The sequence below is a fragment of the Pleurotus ostreatus genome (genome assembly GCF_014466165.1).
Source record: "Pleurotus ostreatus strain PC9 chromosome Unknown scaffold_7, whole genome shotgun sequence".
NCBI classification, from domain to species: Eukaryota; Fungi; Basidiomycota; class Agaricomycetes; order Agaricales; family Pleurotaceae; genus Pleurotus; species Pleurotus ostreatus.
The window spans coordinates 1427074-1441768 of record NW_023503162.1 but is presented as its reverse complement, the minus strand read 5'-3'; the positions used below and the strand labels follow the sequence as shown (position 1 = coordinate 1441768).

Sequence of the window (14695 nt, the reverse complement as noted above, 5' to 3'; positions counted from 1 at the left end):
TATCTATTATGTCTGCCCGGTACGCAGCACTACCAACTCAGCCATCACCGTCGGACGCAGAGCGGGACCGGATGTTGGACGACGCCTTTGGCACCGAAGACGACAACGAATCGACGCCCTTGACAAGGCAAGAACACGACAGCGCACACAACTCCCTATCGACGGGCGCTCGCCCAGGCGTGTACGACTTTGAGCGAGATTACGACTACCCACCCCCGGGGTCGCCACCTGCGCCGTCAGAGTTCGCGCGGCCGAACGAGATTGGGAACTCGAATGGCCTTCTGCCCTCGTCGCCGGTGACGGCGCCCAGACGGCGAGGGGGCCTTTTCAGGCGGGCGGTCGGTGCTCTCCTGCCAACGCATTACAGCAGGCTGCCCACAGAAGAGGCCTCGAGGGCCAGAGGCGGTGGGATGGAGAACGATGGGGTTTTCGCCAACGTGATGGCCAAGCCTCAGCCCACGAGACTCGTTGAGACAGAGGACGGAGATATGCGCTTAGCACCGGAGGACACGCAGAAGGAGGGACCTCCTGTGAGTCTCCATTTTTGTCGCTGCCGCCGCCATCTGATCGTGTTGCTGGCAGTCCTATACTGAGGCTGCAGCAGATGCAGTGCCCCCGTACTGGGAGACGACCGTCCACGCCCCCGCAGAGCTCGCGGCGGGCGACTACATGCTCATCGACGATCTCCCATCTGGCTCCTTCCTCGTCTTCGTGCTCAACATGTTCATCTCATTTTTCTTCCAATTTGTCGGCTTCCTCCTCACTTACCTCCTCCATACGTCGCACGCTGCCAAGTACGGATCCCGCGCAGGATTGGGGTTGACTATGATTCAACTTGGTCTTTATTCACACGTCGCCCACAATGAAGACTCGCCGGAGGAGGGTATAACCGCACTAACTGGGTTCACGCGCGGAGAGGAGTCGGATCCAACCGTCGACGAATCACCGATGCCCGTCGTCAGCCCTCGAGACTGGCTCTCTTTCCTTCTGATGACAATGGGTACGGCCTCCGTTACAGTCACATCATTCTTTCCCTAGGCTAATACATTCACTCTAGGCTGGTTCATACTTCTATCATCTTCCATCGGCTTCTGGCGGGTAAAGAGATGGGAAACCTCCATTCGCGCAGCCTCTCAACGCTCCGAGCCTATCACACCAGAAGACGTTGCGCGCGATGTCGCTATCCGCCGCAACCTCTACTCTGTCTTTGGCTTCGGGGTTCCAGAAGAAGACACGCGAAGGGGCGATCCTGGTGTCCATGCTGAAGACGAGAACGGGAACGTCATAGTCATCCCATCTCAAGAGGCGTTAGAGGAGGCTAGACTGGCTAGAGATCTGAGGGCTGCAGGGCTGATCTGATTCATTTCTATGTATGTGTTGTGTCTGCGTTTCTCCGAGGTCTGTCCATGTGGATGTGGTGTATCTGCACGGCTAGGATGGTCGACCAAAGACAGTTATCTTACCCCGTGGGCATCGTGCTTGGGTCAGTTTTTAACGTTTAACTCCTAACTTACTTTTTACCGCATCGTAGTGCCGGCTGTACTAGTTCTAAATAACCAGGATTGAATCATTCGATAAGAGTATAATAAATGTACCAAGCATAGAGTCCTCCTGCTCAGCCTCTCGTGAAATCTATCAGAACCCAGATGGACAACCGGCCATCTTCACTACCACCGATCAACCATCGCTTTCTGGTAGATTTCTCGACATCACCGAATCCATCGTCATCATCGCCGTCGTCGTCTTCATCAGCAATAGGCTCCCCCGACATCAGTGTCTCGGAACCATGAGCGAACTCAATTGCTTGGCAGGCCTTCTTGTGGTAGTTGAGCGTCCCAAGGGATTTCATACTCTTCGAAGAATACAAGCGAATTCTAAATTCATACTTGAGGATCAGGAAGGAGATGGAGATGACTCTGCGGCGATGATGCTCACTTCCCGTCCCACCCGCCAATTGCACAGACTCGCCCATCGTGGCGAATAGCAACTGCGCCGTTGCCTGGGTATTTGGTCCTGAAGACAACAGAACCACTGGCAGACGAAGACTTATCATCGATGGATCAAGCGTCAACGATAACTCGGACGTCGTATAAGGTACCCTCACCTTGAGATCATAGCGACCAACAAGATGGTCCGCTGATGTCGACAGCGCAAATGAATTACCTCGCGAGACCCGCATTGACATTACTTGCTCAAATCAGCATCGCGGACGTATGATCTCTCAGGAATATGTACGGACGTACTAGTTTCAGCGTGGAGCTTTGCGGTCCATATGATCTCCCACCCACGGCCCTCAATAGAGTAGGAATTGGTTGAGTCCGCATATCGACGTAAGGTGACTGAACCGTTCTCGTAGGCACACAGAAGCCTGAGTTCATCCATTTTTGCGGTAGACGAGGTAGCCTCCGCCGACGCGACCTCCGCGAAGAATAAGTGCATTGACATGATAAGTCCTAGAGACAATTCGATGAACGACAACAACCACAGTACAGGGGGGGGTTGTTACCAGCAGCTCCGCGTCCATCGGCCATAGTGCCTTGAGTAGGAGGTTTGCCGATCGCAGCATGCACTCTCTGGCAGGATGGAAGTACCCATACATCAGCCTGAAGGCGGCGAATCAGAGGCCACTACCATGTCGAGATAGTCGGAATTACCAGGGACGATTCCACCAAGTTCGGAAGGGCAATAAGGCACTGGGATTGATGTTCAGCAGATGGCCTGGCATTCGAAGGATCCTCTTCTCTTCCAGGAGGTAATGCACTGGTATCGAAGGTTTTGCGAAGACCCAGTAACGAAAATCGACAGTAATTTAGCGCGTTGACATCCATTGAGTAACACAGTGTGGGAGCCTGTGCTTCAGACACAACAGCAGAGCCCCCAATCTTCGAGGTCGGCGGTACATCTTCGAGGGTCTTCCAAACGTGCAGTTTATGGTCCCGCGCATGCCTAGATCGCAGGGAAGGAGCATAGGCGTTGCAGGCGTCGCGTGCATCGCCAAGTAAGAGAATTAGACTGGTTGAATCCGTTTTAGAGGAATTGACGCAGACGTTATAACTCGTTCGCTCCATTCCTCTATGCCCAGCAAGCTATCCGTGTGTGCTGCCCACTTCGCCAGAGCACGGAGAGTACGCGTTGAGGTTATTATGACAAGACCAGAGCTGTCGCCCGAGTACAATCTCTCATTGTCTTCGGATATATGAACCGCTCTGACACTGGTGGAATGCGACCGGAGTAGATGCTCTGGCACGGGCGAAGGCTCAGACATCGCCAAACAGAACTTGAAGATTCATGAAGGTCTACAGGCGCCAAACAATCCATCAAACTTGAATTTAAAGTCAGCGAGCGTTGACTTTTCTGCAGAAATTCAACTAGTACTACGAAGACCATGCAGTTCATTAACCATGCGTAGGAATCTGGATAGCCGATCATCAGACAACCTTCCGTCCAACGTCAAGCTGCCGAATTGTATTTCCAGCTCAGAAGTAAGTATCTTTACGCTACTGTGTGAGAAGGTATGATAAAAGTATTCTTCTAACTACTTTCAAGATCCTTTGTCCGAAGTTATCGTCTAAAGTATGATAAAGGTATTGAAAGAATTGCCTTTCTGGGCGACTTTCTTCAATACTTTTCGCATACTTGGGCCATACTTGGACCATACTCTAGACAAAGGATCCTGAAAGTAGTTAGAATGCTTTCATGATACTTGAGCCACTAATATGATAAAAGTAGGGAACATTGCACGCTGTGAAAGGTCGTAGCCCGAGTCATTTCTTCTTGACGTCGGGCCCGCAGATTGCTATGATAGTCCAACAGTATCACCGATAGTAAGAAGTATTGAATTCTAGCCTAGTATACAGTATGTGTGCGGAACCCCGAAAGGCACAAAGGGCCTAGAAATATCATGCACGAAGTTCCTTTTTAGATAACTCAAGCTACTCTCAGCAAGTACCGCAACGCTAAGCGATCGCTAGCCATGGATCGTTGATGAGCTCTGTAGCAGTAGCTCTCTTATCGGGCGCAAGTTTAAGACAACGTCTGAGAAACTCTTCTGCTCGTGGGGTGTCGTCACCAAGCTCCGAGAAAGATTGCAAGAGCTTGCGCAACGGCCACGTCGGCTCCTCGTGTTTTGTAAAGTGAGCAAACGATCCTGTCATGAATGTTGAATGAGATGATACTGATATTTGGAACGATAGCAAGCTTACCATCAGCTTTGAAATATTTGTCTCGATGAACAGAATTGGCCAACATGGTAGTCTCAAAGTGCAAATCGAGCGCCTCCGTCATTCGAGCTAGATGATCCTCTTCATACCCCCACAGGTCCGTCTTATTTGGCTCAAAGAGCCAGAATCCAATGAGAAGCTCGGCAACCTACCCCTTTGTCAGTGAACGCCGTTTCTGACAACTAGGAACGCCCTCACAAGGCAGCCTAAGTTCCAGATGTCTGCAGGTGGTCCCCATAGGTGACCAAGTATGACTTCGGGAGCTCTAAGTGCGTCTGGTTGAACAAGCTCCTGGAAATGGCGATTTTTCCAGTGTGCTGCAGTATGTCAAGTTCGCTGCTGCGGTGCGGCTGGAGACTCAGCTGACTCACAGTGACCAACATCGGCAATCACAGCAACGAGATCTTGCTCCCGGACGGTAGCGTCAGTAGAGAGAGGTAAACCTTGCGAGACAACGGGAACCACGGGCGGGTTCACTTCGGTGCCACAGTCGTACGTTATCGAAGGGGTTCCGAAGAGTTCACGGGAGATAACGCCCGCCAGATCGAGGGGGCGGAAGAGTATGTTGTCGTGCTTTAGATCTGGGGTGATCAGGACTCGTCGGGTGCTGGAGGAAACCCATCAAACGAACCTGTGTGCACGATACCGCAGACATTGTGCAGGTATTCAAGACCCAGTAGGACTTGTTTCACGACACGCTTCACAATGCTTGGCGCAACACGACGATCGGTGTCGTTGAGCTTTCGTAGGTAATCTATGCTGTAGCCTAGGACCTCTGTTACGATGCAGCGATGAAGTCCATGTGGCCCATTGAAGTCAAAGGACCCGAAGTAAGCAAGACTGTGGCTGAACCCACGATGACTTGACTCGGCAGCTGCGATCTTCTCCAGCATGCGCTGTTCGTCTGAGCGCTGATTTTCATCGGAAGACAAGGCTTTAGTGGCATCACAGGTGAGTATCTTAAGAGCAACGAAGCGGTCCTCGCTACAGTCTCCGACATTTAGATGCATCAGGCTTGAATGACTGCGTAAATACCTACCCACGATCCTTGGCTAACCAGACGCTAGAGTATTGACCCCAGCCCAACTTGCGTACGATGCAATAGCGACCTTGTTGCAGCGGCTGGCCAAGCCTTGCAGGGAAGTACCCAGGATTGTTCCTTCCATCAGGCCTTAAGTCTTCCTCTGGAAACCCGCTGAGTGAGCCTCCTGAGCTAGCATCGCTATTATGGCTACTGGGCGGGTTCGACTCGGACATGGAGTTGAGAGGAAAGCTGGGGGCGTGGGAAGCAAGATAGGCAAACGAACTTGGAGGGTCGTCGGACTAGTCGTATCCTGTTTGTGAGGAAGCAAGAACTCTCGGCCCATGACAGCAGATGGCAGCCCATTCTCTTTCTTTGCGGGGTTCCGTTCTGTAAGGGATCGGAAGTGAATCTGACCTGGAAATATCATTAAGCTTGAACGTTCGAATCCGGGCCCTGCCAGTGGATGTCTCGTGGAATCGAACCCGAACCCAATCCGCCGATTGAGACGAACACCAGATTGTTTATTTTGCCTCCGCACGGCCGCACTCATCCACTTTTGAATTGATAATACTCAACGTTCAATATCAATTTTGTCCAAATGGTCAACACCAAAAATCCAGCGACCTCCCCCCCTTGCGAGTAACACGATACGACGCGCAGACAAGAATGTCAAAGAGGCCAGCGAGTCCCAGTATGCATAGACTTCAGGCCCCAGGCCTCACTACCAGTCATGAGGATTTAAACCTGCTAAGGTACACCAAATGTAACGTCACTCCCGTCATTCTGTACCGCGAGCACATTGCCATAGTACGCCCACTAGATATTGATCATAATCAATCGCTTGGGAAGAGGCCTCAGTAACTTACGTTCAGAAACCCCCCATCACCGTGGCGGACGAAATGTCCTGATTTCGCATAATATATCTCGTATCTATGAAGCCACAGCCAATAAGTTAGAGGTCGAGTAGAGCTCGTATCGATAAACCCTACCGACCCAATGGTTAACCCGAACTGGATGGGGAACTCTGTATGGAAGTGGTCCCAGTCGACGCCACGCTGGCCATCCCAGGTGTAGTCATGTTTGGGATGACATACAACCCAGTTGAACTGGGACAGATTGGCGTGTAACAGTGAATCGGCTGCGACTCTGTAGAAAATGGTCAGTATAATAGGACAGGATGTGATTAAGTGTCTGTGCCTACGTCTTTATCTGCTTGCGTGTCTCTGACGACGTTAGTAGCGACGTGCGGTAGAAGTTCGATTGTGTCTGCAGTTCCTGTCCGTGCTTTCAGAAGTTGAGTGTCAATGCCCGCCGACGGAGCCGACGGAGCTTCGATGTGCACTACAGCGGAGAAGGATACATGAGGAAAGAGGAAGGCTGCTGTGGTGACAATGGGAGTCGTTGATCGGAAGAGCATATTTAGTTGAGGCAAGAAGGTAAGAGGTTGGATACCAGGCCGCTAAGTGGGATCATGCTGAGTAGTAGATTACTTATACCTAGAGCGTCTGTTGCTAGATAGTTGTATTTAGTACCTTCCGATCCCTGAGGCCTGAGGCAAGGTTCATGTTGATTCCCTTGTTACCTCAACTCACCTCCATTCGAACCCATGATGGTAGGTCGCGAATCGCCGTTCGAGTAAAATCTACAGTCGTGCTTGGGAAGAAGGCTGGACACACCAGTTGAGATATCGGAGTGTACCCACAATCACGTCGATTTGGTATTGAAGGGATTCCTTCCTCTTAGCAAGCTGCTGCTCTAACCACAAAACGGATGACCGTAAACAAGTCAATCGTGAGGTCAGGTCTGCACCCATGTAAACCAAGGCGATCACGAACCGTATCCCTTCCGAGGTCCTCCATGAATGAAAAGGCCCACCATCCACAACCTTGATCATTTGAACATCATCATCTCCAAAGCCTAGCATACGCTTGTCGCTGGCCTTCACAATGCTCTAACGAACACGCTGCACTTATCCTTCTCGCTACCATCCCTAAGCTTGTCGCGGCGCTCCGTATCAATGCCCGGACTAACCCAGTTTCGGGCACAGAGACTGAGGTTAAGTGGCCTTCGTGATAAGCATTTCGCCATTTCCCTGATGACCTCACTCTAGCGGGGGTCTAGAGCATACTTGCATCGCATGTCGATTTCTCCTGGGGATTACCGTTACCTTACCAGACATTGGTGCCACGTAAGTGTTTCTACTTGGCCTTGGAGCGCCTTGTTGAATTAGCGCACAGTGATAACTTGGTGTTGAGAGCCTTCAGGCCTGAGTGAGTGATGTGCTGTGGATCACGCCGACAGCGGTTGACTGATCTCTTTGTCTTACTGTAGCGGGGTTGATGAGGTTTTATCTATAAGCCCAACATTTAATCTCACGGCAGCATTAGAATGACAAGGAAACGTCAGTTGTGGACGACGAATGCACTGTGCTACACACGAATCTCATGAACCTTCGTCCTTGTTTCCACTTAGACTCCGGAAGAATTCTGCGTATGCATGCTCGATATCAAAAGATAACTGCACGGCAATTAGCACGAGGGTGAGGAACATATAACATTGCCTGCCCACCTGCCGTGCTTGATCCTCCGTAATCTCCTCCGACGCCTTCATTCCATTCAAGGTGATTAACCTAGTAAGTAGTCGGATCAAGTTAAGGGGAATGCTTTGATCGTTCCAGTACCTACCAGCCAACCATTTTACTTCGACCTTCCCAGTCTTTACTACCCTTGAAGCGAGCGTAGCTGGTCACAAGTTCCTGTAGCATAGGATGCAATTGATCCTTGGCCCTTAGTCGTAGTTTAAGCGCATCCATGAACGTAATAAAGTTCTGGGTGGGTCAAGGAACGTCAACGGGACAGTTGCGGTCGAGACGACAAGTATTTACCTGGGTTGTTTCTGCCACCCACTTTGCCGTCTCAGGGCCCGCTTCACTGGAATGTTCAACCGTGGCCGGAACGCCGACTTTCACCCTATGCAGTGCTGCTGGGTTGTCCATCTAGGGTAAGATTGTTGCATAAGCGTAATACGAGCCACCCGTAAGACCACGTACATGATATCTCTTCATAAATTCCTCTGTTGATGGTACGTCGTCCCCTACTAACTTCAGCATGGTCTTGTACTGAGAGAGGAGCCTTGTGCATGCTGGAGAATATCTCTTTGGTCGTTACGTGCTGACTTAGTTGGACGTGGTGAAGCTGCAATCAATCGACTACTCACTCTGCTGCTGTTATGGAGTCACGGACATAGGCACGTTCAAGGTAATCCAGCGCAACAATGATGCCAAAGAGAGTCGCTTGGAGATTGTATTTTTCTCTCTCCGAGTTGGTGGAGTACAATCTAGCTTCTTCGTCTAGTGAAAGTTGTCCCGACGACATGGTGGGAAGGAGAAGTTGCATCTTATCGACGAGCGCTTGATTAAGGGTCAGGTTTATATAGGGGTTATGGCAAATAACACTTGGTTCCATGTCTCAGAGACACTGGCAACCCGACACTCTCACTGATCCTCCACGGTAGACGGGCAAGAAGGGATATTTCAAGACACGGAAGACTTTTTGGAATAACAAGGAAAATGGAGACGAGGTCGTAGCTGGGAAAGACATCGATTTGGAGCCGCTTGCCTACTCTCGTCTCGGAAAGACGTGGGGAAACCTCTACATCGGAGAGCCTGTGTTGAAGAACTTCAAGAAGACGAGGCCTAACCGTTGCACCTGATTTGTGGACTTCCTTTGGTTGCTGTATGCCCCCCTCGTACTACCATATCCGAAAGGCAATATTCCAGTATATTAATTCATCGAAAGTGTATGCAGGTAACGCCCCAACCCATGGAATCAATTTCTTCCCAAGGGTTTCCTGGACTTGTAGGAGTAAGGTAGAAGGACCTATCTCTCTGAGCACAATCAGTCATCCCTTCGTTTGACTACGTCGGATATTACAGACTGCACACACATGCGTAAATACGAGTTTCGCCATGAAAATCCGTGACCGAGTCTTTGATTTCAGTCTTAGGATTGCACGCTTGATTTGATCAATGCCGCATGTACCTTAATGGGTAGCAGAAACATCGGTGAGGAGATGCCCCTTCATGCGGATTGCGAGCCTGCAACTACATTGGTTGGTGCCATCCAAGTTGGCCGCCCGACGCCTGGAAGCATCTAAAGCAAACAACGATCGCTGGGGATGAGCAGGACTCCGCAGCAGAAAATTTCCTCTTGGTTGTGACCTGGGAGACCACAGCATGGACGGACTACGAGAGTTTCATCGTCCACGCTGGCTTGGGAACATCGGCCGGAAATATCCTCAGAGGGGTGCGTTGCGACCTTTCATTGATTGTGGAAAGAGTGCTGGGATGGGTTCGCAAAGAGAGTCGCCGTGCTAGAGGACCATCCCTTGTAAACTATCGTCCTGGTTCGGGTGACATCGTTCACCGGCGAGTTTTCTTCACCTCCGCCTCTTGGCCCTTCAACTTCCCGAACGCCATGATCCTATTCAACTCCTCCTTTCTGGCCCTCTCTTTTGCTTCTTCGGCCTTCAAAATCCCAACTACCACAGCAGCGGCACGCCTATCGCCCCGCAGATGAAAGGCCTTAATGAACATCTTGTACATTGGCCGAACATGTTTCACGAAGGAAATGTGGGCAGGTAAAGGCGGCAGTGATAGCGTTGTCACGGTGGTTGGAGGTGTAGAGAAAGGGACGCCTCTGGGACGAAATTTGAGTGCAGCAGGGTACCCTCCGCGAATCATGTGGTCGAAGAGCGCCTTAACCTTTTGAACATCCACGAACGACCTCCATCGTAAGACAGCTTTGAGCAGGATGTTGATAGTGACCCTATCTCTCACAAAACCGTCCCGACTAGCCAGCAACTCGGCGGTACGCAATACAGTGCGGACAAGCCGGCCGTTGCGAATATTCTGGCGGTGAACCATACCGTGGAGGATCATGTTGCCGAGAACAGTCCGGACTTGAATGTCAACCTTACCGGCCGTGTGTTGAAATAACTTTCTGGCAGCGAGTATGCGGTTTGCGTGCACAAGTGCAAAGATCGAATCTTTGACAAGCTCGGGGTCGTGCAAGGCACGGGAAGCTTTGGGTACAACACTGAGGATGGGGAGTCGACCGGCGTGACGGGGCCGGAATTTGAGGGTGCGAAGCATAGATTCTCTTGCAGTAAGACGGCGTCCAGCGGTATATGACGCAAATACCTGTCGTGAGAGTGAAGTCGCACCCTCTCGTGCCATGTTCAAGGAGACCGTCTGACGGACGGAGGATGCACGACCCAACGTGGCCGTAATCGAAGCTGCCGAGCGATATTGTCTGTGGTAAATTAGAGCCTGCACAAGTTGAGATATCTGTGCGTTCCAGAAGAACCTCGGCGACTGCTTGTGAATGGCCCTGACAATAGCTAAGGCCATTGATGTGTTCTCGGACGAAATCAATAGGCGTAGGACACGCAGAATGGCATCTCTCGACTTGACAGAAGGTTGATTGGCAGCGTATACTGTGAGCATACCTTCGGCGATGATCCTCCCTTGATCTCGTGCGAATTTCTCGGTGCCAGAGAGGTAGAAAATAGTGAGGGCAGTGTCCAGAAGCCGACGACGTTGTTCAAGGGGCCAGGATGGGTCCGCCAGGAGTGAGTATGCAGTTTCTTGTAGACCGGTTGGCAAGGCTACTTGGTCCTGTATGGCGCAGTCGACCACAGCTGAGAGGAGATCGACCTTCCAGCTTGACTCTTGAGTGCGGTACTCCATTAGAGCTATAATGGTTGACCAGCAATGCGGGTTGGAAGCGAGGGAAGCCATAGCGAACTCTGTGATGAGGCGGCTGGCTGAGAAGGACGAAGCAGCACCGGGAAAATCTGCTTTGTAGAGATCTTCGTTGCTACAAAAGCGATGACACGCATCTTTGAGGCGACTGTCTCCTAGCGCTGTCGACAAACGAAAAAATGTTGCGACGATAGCACGGGTGATGTCGATTGGACGATCGTTATGATTTGCCTTCTTCCAAGCCGTCCAGAAGGACCGAACGAGATCGCGAATGCTTGAATCCGCCCCCGTCGATAGTCGGTAGGACAACTTTAGCTCTATTCCTTGCTCTAGATATTTGAAGAAAGTGATAACGTCCCATTGTATCGTCGTTTCATTCGGCGCGTTGGGTGTATCAAGCGGGGGTGTTCTTGACGAGAGCTTCGCGAGTACAACTAAATTATGCCATCTTTGGTCCAATGGCAACGCTGCCCCCAAAGCGGAACGAATTTGGCGTACAACCCATGAAGCCACGGCAGGAGCGGGAGGTCCCTGGAAAAGGGAAGGCAATAACGAAGTGGCCACGGTAAAACCAAGACCGCGAGAAGCATGCTGCGTCGAAGTCGAAGAAGTTCGGTGAAATCCTCCCAACAGAGCTTCGAGGATCCGTTCCTTTTGAGTAGAAGAGGGATTACTGAGTTCTCGAGTGAGAGTCGACCACACGAAGTTCAACAACCGAGGGTCCTGCGTGTAACGCGAAAGAATGTGTGAAAGCGTGCGTATGAATTCATCAATGGCCGGCGAAGTCCTGAGAAAAAGTAATGCTCTCAGGAAAGGTAGATGAACTTCGGCCATAGGCGAGTCGTTTCGAATCCTAAGGTATTGGTTGCGAGCCTGCTTGACCACTCGCTCCACCTCTTTACAGATTAAGTAACATATGAACATAAACTCGTTCAGCAAAGTGATAGCCACGCACCCTGTGTATCCATGCTTTCCCCTCGACCGCTTTTCAAATTAGCAAGACTCGCCCGCATTATCCAAAAGCGATCTCTATTCGCCAGTGTATGCTCGAGCCGCATTTTATCTTGTAAGATTTGCTGGACGAACGGCCAGTAAGTCCGTGTTCTAGTGTCGGTAGTATGATCCGTGGTATAGTATGCTACAAGTGGATGTATATATGTACAATGTGAATGGCGCGGTATAGAGATGGAGAGTGAGCCGAATAGAGCAGCAAGGTCGCCCAGCTGTGACGCGGATAGCTGCTGGAGCTGATTACGGTGTTTCACGGAAACGTACAGGGACCTCAGCGTGTTCAAGGTAGGATGTCGAGCGCCGGGTTGCTGAGCTGTTGTGGAATTAGAGAGAAATCCAAGTAAAGCGTCCAAGGCTCGAGTGTCACTAGATAGGTCGTCACGGTCCGTCGTGGGGGATGTAGTCGCCTCTTCCCGGTTGCTGACTGCATCGGTAAGAACCGTCCGACCATTGGACGCTAGTCTCTCCAACCGCGGGGGCTCGTCGAACGCGTCCACAGCGCGCGTCGTCTCGTTCGATGAGCTGCTGTCCACACGCAAGGTTTCTGCACATTTGCCAACGTTCAACTTGCCCCGCACATTGGTACGTTGCGTGCGAATTGGCGCGAAGGCGGACCTGCGTGTAAACGCGTCAAAACCAGCTATTCCAGGTCAGAACAAAAATATGCGACGGACCGTCCCAAAGTTGTTGCTTTGCCACCGGGGTTGTTAATACATCGTATGGCTGGGCGGCAGCATCGCAACATTCCATTTCATGAAAAGTATCCGGAAGTGTATGCGCGTCACGGTGCGCGAGGTGGCCTGGTTTATATGTGGGTTCGACCAAGAGCTCGCCACAGGTAAAGTCGGTGACTACCAGCGGGAGAACGACAAGAGGGGGAGGAAAAAGAGGCGCCCCGGGTGAACGAGCGACGTCGGACGAATTCGACAGCAGTTGCTCGCCGTGGGAGACAGCGCCGAAGGGACGGGCGACGGTGAACGCCGGGCGTAGTTCGAACCTTATTGACTTTCTCACGATCACAGACAACACAACTTCTGAGCGATCGTTCAGCTCATCGTTCCGCTTTCCAAAATCACGACCAGTTGCCTTGAAAAATCCATTGGCACCAGCAGGTACGTTTCTTAGGCCATCTCTACTTGAACTATATGTTGAATTGCTGCTCGCAGAGGTCAATCGGGAGGCACTAGTTAATCTTTAAAACACACTCCCGACAATCAAAATATACAATGGGTGCCTCACGCGCTGACAAGGAGTTATACTTCCAGAAGCTCAAGGAGCTCCTGAACAAATTCCGTTCGTATCTCATCTCTCTTTTCTAGATCAGGAGCTGACGAGGCTTGTTAGCTTCTGTCTTCTTGGTCAATGTTGACAATGTCGGGTCCAACCAAATGCATCAGATTCGTGTTGCTCTCCGTGGCAAGGGTGTTGTCCTGATGGGCAAGAACACCATGGTTCGCCGCGCACTGCGATCCATCCTCTCCGAGTACCCCCAGTACGAGAAGCTCCTCCCCCACATCCGTGGTAACATCGGGTTCGTCTTCACCGCCGGTGACTTGAAGGAGATCCGTGAGATCATCATCTCCAACAAGGTCGCGGCCCCCGCTCGTGCAGGTGCCTTTGCGCCCAAGGATGTCACCGTCCCGGCCGGCAACACCGGTATGGAACCCGGAAAGACCTCCTTCTTCCAGGCTCTCGGTATCCCCACCAAGATCGCCCGTGGTACCATTGAAATCGTGTCCGACGTCCGTGTCGTCGTCGCTGGTACCCGTGTCGGGACTTCCGAAGCCACTCTTCTCAACATGTTGAACATTTCGCCGTTCACCTACGGTATGACTGTCGTGCAGATCTACGACCAGGGCAACGCCTTCAGCCCCGAGGTTCTCGATATTGACGAAGCTGAGCTTGTTGACCGCTTCTTGTCTGGTATCAAGACGATTGCTGCCATTTCCTTGGCCCTTAACTACCCCACCATCGTCTCCGTTGTCCACTCGCTCGTCAACGCGTACAAGAACCTGTTGGCCGTGTCTCTTGGCACCGAGTACACCTTCGAGGGCTCTGAGAAGGTGAGCTATTTGCACAGTTCCATACTCCATATGATTTTCAATAAAATACATTACACTGAAAATTCCGATATGTTCTGGGGATACCGTTATTTTGCTGATGGACTTGCGTGGATTTACCTTGACATGCATACTCATCTAATCTACTTTAGATCAAGGAATACCTTGCTAACCCCGAGGCGTTTGCTGCTGCGGCCCCCGTCGCCACGGAGGCTGCTCCAGCTGAAGCTGCTAAGGAAGAAGAGAAGGAAGAAGAGAAGGAGGAGTCTGATGACGATATGGTCAGTGTTTCAGCAAACGTGATCGGCAGGTCTTGTACTCACATCTACCGCAGGGCTTCGGTCTCTTCGATTAAGCAGTTCTTCCCGTGTACATCCGTATTGTATCCTTTTCAATCCACGATGCTTGATGATATTGGCGGGCCGTGTGTCCCAGTGTTCGTCGAAAAATCGGGGTGCCGAATAACACGTTCGCGCTTCTTCCCCGTTCTTCTGAAGTGCTTCTCTCTAAGTCTGGCCTCGTTTGGGGGTTTGAATATCACACTATAGGCCTCATGAAAGAGACAATCGTGCCATTGGCAGCTAGGCTCGACAAGATTCGCTTTCCCCATTGAACG

General features: G+C 51.3%; 6 protein-coding genes across 6 annotated transcripts; 2 read left to right on the top strand and 4 right to left on the bottom strand.

The window, feature by feature from the left end:
* Positions 1 to 8: 8 nt before the first annotated feature.
* On the top strand, positions 9 to 1359 carry PC9H_009699 (uncharacterized protein; the record flags this gene model as incomplete). The annotated part of the gene is made up of 3 exons (XM_036779197.1): positions 9 to 530; positions 583 to 1000; positions 1058 to 1359. The coding sequence occupies 3 exons, from the start codon at positions 9 to 11 to the stop codon at positions 1357 to 1359; spliced, it is 1242 nt and encodes a 413-aa protein (XP_036628586.1).
* Positions 1360 to 1615: 256 nt separating this feature from the next.
* ASA1 (ASTRA complex subunit) lies at positions 1616 to 3265 on the bottom strand (the record flags this gene model as incomplete). Its single annotated transcript, XM_036779196.1, has 8 exons — positions 1616 to 1874; positions 1936 to 2045; positions 2099 to 2187; positions 2244 to 2453; positions 2507 to 2603; positions 2655 to 2740; positions 2786 to 2946; positions 3048 to 3265. 8 exons carry the CDS (start codon positions 3263 to 3265, stop codon positions 1616 to 1618), a joined length of 1230 nt encoding a protein of 409 aa, XP_036628585.1.
* Positions 3266 to 3956: 691 nt separating this feature from the next.
* On the bottom strand, positions 3957 to 5477 carry PC9H_009697 (uncharacterized protein; the record flags this gene model as incomplete). The annotated part of the gene is made up of 6 exons (XM_036779195.1): positions 3957 to 4147; positions 4203 to 4368; positions 4419 to 4537; positions 4592 to 4801; positions 4852 to 5204; positions 5260 to 5477. The coding sequence occupies 6 exons, from the start codon at positions 5475 to 5477 to the stop codon at positions 3957 to 3959; spliced, it is 1257 nt and encodes a 418-aa protein (XP_036628584.1).
* Positions 5478 to 7686: 2209 nt separating this feature from the next.
* VPS28_2 (Vacuolar protein-sorting-associated protein 28) lies at positions 7687 to 8618 on the bottom strand (the record flags this gene model as incomplete). Its single annotated transcript, XM_036779194.1, has 6 exons — positions 7687 to 7761; positions 7813 to 7873; positions 7929 to 8071; positions 8129 to 8239; positions 8294 to 8396; positions 8461 to 8618. The coding sequence occupies 6 exons, from the start codon at positions 8616 to 8618 to the stop codon at positions 7687 to 7689; spliced, it is 651 nt and encodes a 216-aa protein (XP_036628583.1).
* A 1046-nt stretch (positions 8619 to 9664) lies between these two features.
* Positions 9665 to 12769, bottom strand: PC9H_009695 (uncharacterized protein; the record flags this gene model as incomplete). The annotated part of the gene is made up of 3 exons (XM_036779193.1): positions 9665 to 11904; positions 11964 to 12659; positions 12694 to 12769. The coding sequence occupies 3 exons, from the start codon at positions 12767 to 12769 to the stop codon at positions 9665 to 9667; spliced, it is 3012 nt and encodes a 1003-aa protein (XP_036628582.1).
* A 476-nt stretch (positions 12770 to 13245) lies between these two features.
* RPP0 (ribosomal protein P0 (A0) (L10E)) lies at positions 13246 to 14434 on the top strand (the record flags this gene model as incomplete). The annotated part of the gene is made up of 4 exons (XM_036779192.1): positions 13246 to 13312; positions 13364 to 14082; positions 14232 to 14360; positions 14414 to 14434. 4 exons carry the CDS (start codon positions 13246 to 13248, stop codon positions 14432 to 14434), a joined length of 936 nt encoding a protein of 311 aa, XP_036628581.1.
* Between the last annotated feature and the right edge of the window lie 261 nt (positions 14435 to 14695).